This window comes from Oreochromis niloticus, linkage group LG10 (genome assembly GCF_001858045.2).
Source record: "Oreochromis niloticus isolate F11D_XX linkage group LG10, O_niloticus_UMD_NMBU, whole genome shotgun sequence".
In the NCBI taxonomy this organism is placed as follows: domain Eukaryota; kingdom Metazoa; phylum Chordata; class Actinopteri; order Cichliformes; family Cichlidae; genus Oreochromis; species Oreochromis niloticus.
Window position 1 is genome coordinate 9,645,521 of NC_031975.2, and position 12,411 is coordinate 9,657,931.

The 12,411-nt window shown below is 41.0% G+C and overlaps 1 protein-coding gene across 6 annotated transcripts in view; it reads left to right on the plus strand.

Moving 5' to 3' along the window:
- The window catches only part of abr (ABR activator of RhoGEF and GTPase), a 117,152-nt gene that overhangs the window by 30,003 nt on the left and 74,738 nt on the right, over window positions 1-12,411 (plus strand). The window contains exon 1 of one of the 6 annotated variants that reach the window (XM_025911007.1): window positions 9,179-9,233. The exons of 3 other annotated variants lie outside the window; for them this stretch is intronic. In XM_025911007.1, the coding sequence (XP_025766792.1) occupies window positions 9,194-9,233 (40 nt within the window). In that variant the 5' untranslated portion in view covers window positions 9,179-9,193. Of the gene's footprint in view, window positions 1-9,178; window positions 9,234-10,316; window positions 10,396-11,460; window positions 11,489-12,411 lie in introns of those variants that run through there. 2 more of the 6 variants (XM_019363852.2, XM_025911008.1) reach the window with 2 other exon arrangements.

The window sequence follows — 12,411 nt, forward strand, 5'->3', positions numbered from 1 at the left end:
ACAAATGCATATAGGTCATATATCAGATCATGTTATCTTAAATGGGCCTGTAGCACATTTGTAACCCTGTATAACAATGTAGCTGTGTATGTGTTTGGTTGGCCTGTATGACTGAAGCTGTAAAACCCTTAAAAGTAGTCCTTTGTATCTGGTGCGTGTGTTGGCTACATGTTTACGTGTGTGTGTGTTTGTCTGTTTCATTAAAAATTAAAGGCCACAGTAAGCGTTGGCCTTCTGGCCTCAGGAAGTTGTCTTTCTGTTACAGTCAAAGAAACCATTCACTCCGAGTGGCTCTTTGTCATTAAATAATCCCGAATGAAGCATGGCGAAAGTAGACGAGGAGAACAGTAGTATTCAGGCAGGTGGTGGGTTATTAAATCTTTTAAAAGATGTTTAAACTTGTGAGATGGGGGGATTACAGTCAAATATATGATTCTAAGGTATTTGTAGGTTTGTGCTTTTATGAGAAAATTAGGCAAACATGTAAGCTACTGTATAGTGGATCCATGATTTGTAATTGAGATATCTTTATATCTATAACTTTATTTATTTGGTTTCACCTGTAACCTTCTATTTTTTTTTTAATCTCCTTCAATAATATAAATAGAATACTGGCATCATTACAGTTACAGATTTCTGTGGGAAGGCCATCTTTTAAATCACTATCCTCTTTATTCCACCTCTTAACTGTGACCTTTTATAGAACGACTAAACTCAAAATCAATGGAGTGATATCGACGGGGGCCGCTGTCCTCTCAGAGTGCCAGATGGCCTTGCGCTTCAAGTGCGCTCCTCACTTTATCAGACATCGTGCTGCATCCACAAATTCTCTTATCTGTCCTGTCACTCTTTGCAGGGTCACATTTAATAGAAATCTTTTAAAAATAAACTTCTACAGCAAGCGCAAGCGGTTAGACTCATTGTCTGTAAAGTCTGTGCATTTGCATTCATGCACAGCAAGAGAACAGGACGGCATGTTTTTGCTTTTACAGCTTGGCAGAAATAAAGCAGTAAGGGTAATGGTTGGTGAGCACGAGCGGAGAACAGAAACCTACGGGGACCCACTTCAAATAGACTGACTTCCTTTTTTATTTGTCCCCCCTCTTGTGTGGGTATTTTTCTTTAAAGTCGCACTTCAACTCTGGGGCTAGACAGGCTGCCTCAACATGATATTGTGGTCGGCTGCTTTTTTTGTATATGATGTGCATAACTTAAGCTGATTCACTTAAGTATTTCTGAAAAGTAAAATTGTACCGCAGTTGGACCAGAGTCGGCGATTGTTCTGGCAAAATACTGCAGTGGTACATCAAATACATGAAATCCCACTGGGTGCACTTGTCATGGCTAAAGATTAAAAAAAAAAAGCTCTATTGTGTCAGTATTACACACCACTGTGCAGTATCTTTGGTACTTGGTGAGCTTTTTAGTCTAACTGCACTTTTTACTATTGTTACCTGACCTTTTTCTTATATTTTATAAGCATGCCAGTAAAAATGCATGGTTGGTTTATTCACTTCAAATAAACTCTCACACTTTAAAAATTCAACATTGTTGTTATTATTAACAGGAGTCATCATAAAGTGTTGTGCTTAAGCTCATTAAGGTTTTATCCCACAAGATGTTTTAAATGCTTGGTCTGTTTAAACCACAGATTGGTTTTGGACTCCACATTTTGAAGCTTCAACGTTAGCGTTTGGCAGTTCCATATTCATTTTTTTTTTTTAATTTTTGTTTTATTGAAGCCAGGAGTTACTTTATATGGATGAAAGGTTGGCTGTAAACTGTAAGCGTACATCACACAGAGAGACACACATTGGCTAATTAGTGCTCAGTAACACACCTGTACAATAATGAAATTTCTTACTTTATATTGTAAGGGACGATTCTACAATAATACATACAGAGAAAAACCCAACAATCATATGACCCCCTATGAGCAAGCACTTTGGCGACAGTGGGAAGGAAAAACTCCCTTTTAACAGGAAGAAACCTCCGGCAGAACCAGGCTCAGGGAGAGGCGGGGCCATCTGCTGCAACCGGTTGGGGTGAGAGAAGGTAGACAGGATAAAAGACATGCTGTGGAAGAGAGACAGAGATTAATAACAAGTATGATTCAATGCAGAGAGGTTTATTAACACATAGTGAGTGAGAAAGGTGACTGAAAAAGAAATACTCAATGCGTCACAGGAATCCCCCAGTCGCCTACACCTATTGCAGCATAAGTAAGGGATTCAGGGTCATCTGATCCAGCCCTAACTATATGCTTTTATGTGCAAAAAGGAAAGTTTTAAGCCTAATCTAAAAGTAGAGATGGTGTGTGTCTCCCGAATCCAAACTGATATCAAGGCGGATGATCTATTCAAAGTGATCCTAAAGTTACCAGCAGCACAGACACAGGAAAAAGCTTTAGTGAGGCCTGCTAGAAGATGCCAGTCAACTCCAGCTGCCTCTGTTAGGACACGTGTCAATCAATGTGGCTACACTCCGAAGTCAGTTATCCAGCTGGATGAGTTATAAAAACTTTTCGCCCTTCAAAAATTATCTATAGATGCCAAAAACTATATGCTTTTTAGTGCTACAAAGTTGGGCATTTTAACACTGACTTCTAACGGTAGTGCAGCCTCAAGTGGCAACCGCAGTTTGTGCAACTTCCTCGTCGGCTTCATTTTTGAGTTCCCTAGGTTTCCCTTGGTTTAAACCAGCTGTGTCTAGTTTTAGAACCCGGCGGCTCTGAAAGCTTGAAAGTAAAAAAGACATGCATAAATATTTGGTTGGATGTGGTGCAATAATGTGCAAGCTTTTTCACACCAGTGAGGCTTATATGTACCCACTGGTTTGGCAGACTGGTAGTGGATTTTTGACATTTCAAAGTGATCATGAGAATATGATTCAGCCGGGAGTTGACTACAGTTTTAAAATAGGGTGTTTCCAATACATGTCCACATATATGTTCCGTGTAAGCCAGCAGATCTTTTAGAAAACTGCCTTTTGGCTTAATTAGTTTCAGGAATGCAGTCTTTATTACAAATTCTTTTTTTTTTTTTTTCATAAAATGTGTATTTTCTTTTTAAACCTACACCCCACACAAAGGGTGTTATGGTGATTTAAAGCTTTTACAGGGCCTGTCTGAGCGGCACACTGCTGCTTCTGTGATACACCTGAAGTGTATCAATCTCACTGCTTTTAATCTGAAGCATATTCCTCTAATTGGGCCGTGGAGTGCAATAGACACTACAGTCTCTGCTAGGGCTGCCCTGAGGGCTATCGACAGCCGCTTGCATTTTAATAGCTTTACTCATTGTAGCGCCTTTGTTTCACTGCACGGTTTGATACACTTTCCATTAGCACATGCCCACGAACAAACGCAGAGGGGACCAGATGCCCACACAGTGGAGCTGCTCTACTGTTTTAACTGTGCTCAGTGTGTGTGTGTGTGTGTGTGTGTGTGTGTGTGTGTGTTGGCCCTGTACAGCTTTACTTGATCTCTTCACACCTGCTTACAAGCACAGGCATGAATGTGGGAAGTGAACTGTAAAACATTGGTTGGTGCATCTTTTTTGTGTGGGTGTGTTCAGTAGGTGTGTCTGCACTTGGATGTGACCTCTTGTGTGTCTTACCGTGTGGACTGGGGGAGTAGCTTCGGGCCCCGTGTGTGAATGTGCTTGTCCTAATCTATGGAAGCAGTGAGATGTTTCCAGCTAGTCCGAGCCTTGGGGATTTAAACCAGCTAATTACAATGTATAGGAGCTGGCTGCCATGGTAACATTGGTTTGGTGGGTTTGGGGTTTGCTGGAGGGTGGATAACAGCAATTTACCCATGTAAATCTGTAGTTGGGGGGGTCCTTATCTCTTGCTGCCTACAGGCACATGGCACATGAAGATATGGAGCAGTAGAATTGTCACTCATTTGAGGTATTAAGGGACATGCCTGTTATCGGACCCTTCTCTGCAGGGAAGTGCTCTGGATTTGTGCACACAGGTTGTGAAGTAGGTAATGGGAACCACTTTATTAGCCTCATCCCAGTACATTTTTATTAGAATGCATATTCTTTTTTGGTGGCTCCCTTTAGCATCCTCTTCTCTCATACAAACCCTCTGCGATTCCTCCTTCACTACATCCATGAATCTTCTCTGTGGTCTTCCTCTTTTCCTCCCACCTAGCAGCTTCACACTCACTGTCCTTTGTCTAATATATCCATTGTCCCTCCTCAGTACATGTCTAGACCATCTCAACCTTCCATCTTTAACTTTGTCTCCAAACCGCTCAACCCTATTCATCCCTGATCACTCCCGATGATTTTAACACCTTTATTTCTACCTCCTGACTTTTTGTCAGTCCCATTATCTCCAAACCATACATCATAGCAGGTCTCGCGACCATTTGTAAACCTCCACCATGTCTGCACTCGCTTCTTTAAATCTTGTGCAAATCTTGCTCAGTTTGTATTAGAACGCAGAAAGTCTGTGTGCCTGAACCTGGTTGGGCTTTCCGTTTAGGGCAAGGCTCTCCTGTTATCTTTCCGTTAAATCTGATCCTTTGGACTCTTCTACTTGTTTCTCTCGTTCTCTATTAACTAATGTGGGAGTCTCGCAGCTTGTTTTCCATTAAAGTGTGCTCAGCCCATTTCCTCAGCACAGTGGTAAGTGCGGTGAGAGTAGCCAATCATTATAATCGCAATCAGGCTGGATACAGGAAAAATGGGAACAAAGACCCCAGCTTAAGTGATGACTCACAGACCAGCTCCTCACAGCTCTCGACACTTGCTTAGTTAGCATTTTGTAGCATTACTGCAACATCAAGCGGGATAATCTTCTGTTTGTTGAAATGGAAAAAGTGCATGCTGAAATTTTGGGTCTGAATAAAAAGAAATCTCACTGTTATTAATCAGTTTTGTTAGATAAAACCATGGAAATGTTTCAGAATCCTTTTTTAGTCGGATGCAAGTGTAGTTATGGTGATACTGACATGGTGCAACAATGAAAAAGGCCCATTACAGGTTGTCAAGAACAGACAGAAAACTCACCGCAGGACAGAATCGCAGTGCACTGTAGCAGTGTATTTATAGACTACTTTCTGATTTTTCTAACCAAGTGGCTAAAGAGCAAGCTTGCAAAATTATATTTGAAGTTACAAATCTAAATGTTTATTTTGATCACTATCAGTGTTTTGTTTTTCCTGTATGGTGAAGGTTCGCATGACTCATTTACACCTCTTGTATTTCAGACAGGTTCAGTCATTGGAAACTAAAAAGGTAAAATAATCATTCTGTTGTAGAGTTGAGATCATTTTCCTGTTGTGTGACCAATTGTAAGTCAAGCTTAGATGTCAAACATATTATTTGACTCATATTTGACTCTAGAATATTTTTGCTATCTTTAGACTCTTTAACACTTTAAAAGCTACACTCTGCTTACTGATCAGGAGTGTTATCTTACACGAGGTTAAGACTGGATTGTAAAGGACTGTTGTGCTAATATTGCCAAGGTACTGAATTCATGCTCAAATAAAATTCCAATTTAATCCTCAAGTAAACAGAATGGATTGGAATCTGTCGTTGTGCAGCAGTACTTGTCTTTCCAGACATCTGCTGATCTGTCGCTGTGTGAACATGTGGAATTGGCGGCGTGTTCTCTTCTGTGTGTTTGAAAGCAACACTTCGAAATCTGCGGTTTTAGCGTGTGTGTGTGCTTGTGGGTGAGGATGGGTGGTTCTGATCACTATGTTTGCTGCACTGATCACCGTTGAGAAAGCTCCGAGGAGAGGCAATGGTCAGTAAAGGATACTCCACATCTGCCTCAACAGCTGCCTGTTGTCAGCTAACTTTGTGCTGTCTACTTTTGGTCAGCTGTTGAACTTAAGTATACGATAATTCTTGAGCAATCGAGAAAGGAGCTCCATGTAAAATGTAAAATAAAATTAGGACCAGTTACATCAATTATTTTGACGCTTTGCCATATTTGCATAGAATGAAACTGATTCCCACTGGGTATCTCCTTCAAATATAATGCGAGGTCGCTGCTACTGACGTTAAGTGGAGTAGTGAGGAGTAACACTTTTAAACTTCCCTGTCGTGCCATCATCAATCAACGTGTGTCACTGGGGAAATTAAAAGCCCACATGTATGCTGTCAACACACACAAAATGACCATACATCTGTGAAGCCACTGATGTACTGTCATGCTGTCAAGGCTACACGAGGCCGGGAAGTCCAGGAGATGAACAAGAAGCAGGCTTTTTGTTTTCCTTGTCTCCTCTTTCCTTTATCTTTGGAGAATTGGATCTGTTATGGCTGAGCTCACTTACATCTTTTGAGAGAAGCTCTAGAGACACAGAGGAATATCTTGCCATCAACCCAAAACACAAACACACATACACACAGTCTCTTTTTGAAATTACTACATTGGGCCCTGGCTCAGGAACACACATCTCCGCTGTAAAATTTAATGTGTGTGTGCTTATTCACTGCTCTCTGTACAGAATCAGTTTGCAGGGCTGCTTCTCTGTGCCCACACAGTGTAAGCTGGCTGTAGGGCATGATGTAATCCCTCTTCTCTTAAGACAAAATTGCTGAGGTAGGCAGCACGGTTCCCACATTGAATTCTCACACTGAAGCAGCAACTTTTCTTCCCCCTGACTTTATTAGTGTGCAAATGTGCACAGGCAGACTGGGCTCTGAGACATTGTGCATAGAGAGAGGAAGAGCTGGCAGGATGTGAAAGAAACTGAGTGTAGGAACTGTAGCGTTTCCTCCTCCACTCTGGAGTAGAGCAGTGGCTTAACCAGCTGAAAGCAATTTATCAGTATTCACCATAGTTACAACTTCATAGATTTCTCTTTACAGTATCTTCAATTTTGTGATTTTTACATTTTTAGATTTCCTTCAAGACAGATTATTGGTTGAACTCTCCAATGTGAAATATACATATTCACATATATGAATCTGTGATTTGAACATTGAGTCGCTATCACTGAGTTGACTTAGCTACTGTTACTTTTTCTCTATGTTGATAACAGCTACCAGGACTTCTGTTTCTGTTAAATATGAAGAATTGCAGCATCATTTCATCTTCTGCCTTCTGGGTTGTCAGAGAAAACAGGCCATATTGATTTTTCTTCTAAAGAAAAAGAGAAGTTTAATAGCTAATGATAATGGCAAGCAACCTCCCACAGCCACTGTCCAAACAGCCTGGGAATACACATTTTTACCTAGTGACTGATGACTGGTCTTTGGCCATCCATCACTGGCTCACAGCAAGTGTCATCAGCCTCCAGCAACTACTCACAACTGTTCGAAGAATATTAATTTTTCCCTCAAGACTGGTAAGTGTTCACTAACTGGTCTGTGACCCTGTGTGACTGGAGATGTAGTTTTCTTTTTATTGGCTCCTTCTTGTAACGACACATTTGAACAGCAGGTGGATGGTGCTTTTGTGTGCCTGAGGTGACCTTATTAGGGACGGCTCCTGTCACAGAGCAAAGGGAGAAAAAGTCCGGAGCCTTTACTTCTCATAGAGGTCAAATGTGGCCATGTTTAATGTGCGAATACACATTCAAACAGTATATGTTGCACAAAATGAGCAGAAGCATATAAAAGCCTTCTTCATAGAAAGTGGACAAAAATGTTTCCACATGTACAAAAGGAGTCACCACCTTGTGTAGTTACAAGCCATACACACTCAGAATATTAATATGCTGCTATCACACCTGTTATCACACTTCACTGTTATATTGAAGAACTTATTCAGAGATGGGAATTTTTTCTCCAATCCCTTCTGTGCAGGGTGAGGGACCAACAAAAGGACATGGGAAATAGGTGATTATATGTTATTGACAGTTAAATGCTTTGCACACTTGAATCAGTTCTCTCTTATATCTTCTTTTTATATCTGCAATAATAGTTTTAACACTTAACACAAAAAGAAAACTGCTTTGGGGGCAGAAAGTGTTAAAGAGAAAATATGCTGGGGTGTTTACCCCAATAGATCTTCGTTTGAGCGCATTTATAGTCTCTGTGTGTGTGTAATCCATCCCATCCATGCAGAGGGTTATATTTAGTGTGAAGGAGTGTTAGACCTATGCAGAAAGCATTCTCCATCAGTTAGTGTTGCTCAGGCTGTTGAGTTTTACCTCCTGACACCACCACAGCAGCAGAAGCATTTTCATCAACGTGGATGGTGATCGTGGCTTATTGAGTGTGACAGGTGGATTTAGAGCTGTCTGTCAAGATGGGTTAATGGTGACAGCAATGTGAGCTGACATCAGGCTGTGGTCATTAGGTTAGGGACACACACAAACACACACACACACACACCAATGAATTTCCCCGGTGTGGAATTAAAACCATATATACCCGTCTACTTACTCCAGCAGTGATTCTTTGTAGAGGCTCTTTGCGTGTGCAGGAACAATAGGTTTTTAAATACTGTACCAGTTTACAAAAACTTTCTGTTTTAAGGTAAAGACCCTCCTGTGTCTGGTAAAACACCAACAATCTTTTTGAGTTCACATCTGGTGACAGTGAGGAGGAAGACCCCCTCCTTTCAACGGACAGAGCTCTTTTTTTGGAAGATCCAGGGAACGATGAGAGAGAAAGAAGAGCGTGATAAGATGGCAAACTGCAGGAGGGAGCAGACACTGCCTGTAATCCCTGACCTATTTAATGACAACACATTTTGCATTTTGATTCCTCTAGCAGCAAATGACACATTCGCGGCTTTTTATTTCTGTTATTTTAGTTTTAATTTCAAATACCTTTTAAAAAAAGTCTACCGTTCAAATTTGTGTTACAGCTCTGCTCTCCGATGATACCACTGGCAGCTTTTGGGCACCCAAATTTTTCGAATTCCTTTCAGAGCATTCGCTGTAATAGATTTTCTTCCACCACATGTGGAAGTTGTTTGCTCTGAGACTGCTGAGGTAGTTGGTTGTGCAGATGGCAGATTTAAACACTTGGCCTTTGCAGACTTTAACACAGACTCCCATAGTTAGTGCTCTCTGTGTGCCTGTGTGTGTGTGCCTGTTTGAAAGGAGCCATGTCTTATTAACTGAGGCCTCATTGATTTAACCCAATCAACACACAGCAGAGCACATGAGTAACTGTGTATGTGTCTGTGTTTCCTCACGGGCTACACCAGTTTCAATAAGCATTAGGTGGAGCGCAGAAGGTACGCAAGAACAGCATCAAATGAATGTATGTGGAGTTTCTGGCTCAGGTCCGTCCCCCTACTTCAATGTAAGTAATAGTATGGTTTTATTAAAATCCTCTTTTTAATAAAATATGTTTTCTCGGATAAGTGTTTTTGCTAGGCTTGATCATCAAGTCACCTTTTCATTTATCAGACACTGAACCCTTGTCATTTGGTATAACCTTTAAATTTGTTTAAGGGAAAGAACCTCACATTGTATAAGTTGTGTGCTGAGTACAAGTCTCTGCTTCTGATATGAGTGATCCGATAGTGATGAAATCCAAAGGAAATAGTCAAGTGAACCGAAGCTGGGCACTCTGAGCTTGTATTGAGAGCTGCTTACATCATCTAAAAATTGACTTTTTGCTGTGTTTGGATGATAAAATATCTCATTTTTAATGGACGGTTTACAGTACAATGCACTTTTACAAATGAGTCTGAGATTGTTTGATGTATCTTTTTCTTTGATAACAGTCAGGTGGTTTCTAGACTGGAAAAAGCCAGGTTATATATTCAGATGGCTCTATAAAACAGTCACAGGCCATTCCATCACTTCAAATACTCGCTGGGTTCATAGAAGCTTGTAGGAACACGGTGATTTGAATAATTTCCAAATATGAAAACTCCACTAATCCACAGTTGGCTTCACTATAGCAGCTTGTAAGCTTTAGAATTAAGCTTGGGCAGTTTGCTTTCAATCACGCTGCAAATTGTTAAAATATCTGAACAAGAAATCCAATTTTGATTTTTTTCGTGGTACAGTGCACAGAGCGTATCTGAACTTCATGAACATATACTAACAGTAGTGAATCCAATGTCCATAAAACATAACAGGACAGTCTTTGCTGACCAGCTGGACATTGTCCAGTGGATGCAAAGACACGTTGATGCTTTTTGTATGTTTTACGGCTTCCACACAGAAACTGCTCTTTGTCTGTGTTGCTTCCTCATAGGATGTGGCTGTACAGTACTTGAATACAACATTGCCTTCATTTGAATGAGTGCTATCAGAGCGATTTAAAAAAGAGGAAGTACTGAAGCCGAGGAAGACATAGGATCAGTGAGAGTTCAGGTGCGACACGTAGCCTGTGACATGGATAACGTTAACTGAAAGGGATTTTTTTTTCTCTAGTCAGGCAACACTTATGGCTTTCTTCTTTGAGGCAGTGTGTGCTGTTCGTTCTCTCTTCTCCAGTGATGGCGAGTTAGGTGAGAATTTGAGTGTGCTCTTTACTCTGTGTGGGGGGAAAAAAAAAAATGTGGAAATGTTTCCACCCACATACATGTTCTCTGCAGCGGTGTGTTGGGCTGAGGCTGTATTGATTTCTAACTCTGCTCTTTCTCCCCTACAGTCCTTGACCCTGGCGCTACCTCCTATTTAATCACATGACATTTAGAGTTTGTCCCCATTTTAATCCTCTAAAATATTGGTGCATGCACGTGTGGGGACCTCCCTATTGAGCAGTTAAAAACAGGTTAGGGCTGATGAATCCTCTTTACTGAAAAATTGCTTTTCGTGTGCGTGTTTACCATGCACGGGGATTATCAGGATGCATTAGCTGACTGAGGTAGCCCACATTTTAGATTTTCACAGTGTGTGCAGATAATCGCGTGCACGTGCGGACCTGCTTCTGATTCGCGCAGATTCAAACATTGTGAGCAGCGTTGCCAGCACCAGCTCCAGATTCTTGGGCATCATCATCTGGGCAAATTAAACTTTCATTTAAGTAAGAATATTATTTGCATTTACACTGTGTGCTATCTTTGCTTTACAGTATTTCCCTTTGTGCTGTAATCTACAGCTTTCAAAGAAATTCCCCCACGTTAGGTATGACGTACACTCTGATCAGCACTGGCTGTGCGAGACACGTTACTATGAAGGACCTGTATTGTGAACTTTGCGGTATACAAACAATTATATGAATATTCAAATCAGAAAAAAACGACCGTAAATATCATGCTGGGATAAAAGTCTGTCTGTCTTCTGTACAGATATGGAAATGTAGCTTTGGCAGTTTACAGTAAGAACTCTGTAAACTGTAGAAATGACTTACACTGAAATGAATGTTTGTCTAATGGTAAATTTGAACTTCCCATGTGGAAGTAATGATTAAATCTTCTTTTTTCAGTTTAGTTCATTGTTTTTTACCATGTTTGTCTTTGTTCATCTTGGCAAAAGGTTGTCATGGAGACAACTTCTATCTACCACAAAGGTATTTTCGAGTACTTTGGCGAGTGTTTATATTTCTAACTGTGGACAGATTTTACCAAAGTAAGAGCACTGCAATAATGAAAGATACAGGTATGAAACTTTACAAATATACATGACTAACATGAGAACACTAGGTGTGGTCCGGTGACTCATTAGCTTTGTGGTTGGTGTGGTCTCATTGCAGATGGTGCTCTAGTAGTTATCAGTGTGTCCAGCATGTCCCCACAGGGCTAATTTATGGTCACTGTCACCGCTGACGTGGTGTTTTCTGCTAACGTATGACTGTAATCTGTGCACAACCTTTATTTATGTTTCCTTAATGTCCTCAATTGTGTGACTGTATTACATCTTGGTCTGATCTCATCAGTGAAAGGCAAAGCAACAGCAGCGAAGCGAAAGAGACATGTTCACAATGGCCTTTTCTTTTCTTTCTGTGTTCTGCATTAATGTGGCTAATCACAGATAACGAGTACAAATATTGACCGCTCACAGTGAATTGCTCTGAGTGATTCACACAAACACCAGTTGGTTCTAATGGCACACATTAGCTTCGCTCACGTCGTGTTCACAATTATCAGATAAACAAATGTGTGTCAGCTCAGGCAACTGTAAGTAAGCACAGAAGTGCACGGAGCCAAGAAGAGCAGAGTTTACTGTGGGCCCACTGGCTGTGCTTAGTCTCCACTGCTCCAGCTCTGCTCTCTCTAATCGACTGGCTCTCTGCTTAGCACAGCAGGGAATATATTTGTGAATGGTTTCTTCTGCATGTTGGTGTTTCTGCAAATAGACATGAGTCACGGGCAACTTCTTTTTAAAAAGAGGAGGAAACCTCTGTGCTTGTCTAGACTCGAGTGTTTTTGTTGAGCATTTCTGAGTTATCCATCCGTCCTTCCAACTCGCAGTTAAGCTTCAAAACACCAGCCATAAGCTGGGAGGAAATTTGAGGATTTGCAGACATTGTTGAGTGCTTCAGCACTGGCTAAGTGTCTAGGGAGTTCCCTGTATTTTTTTCT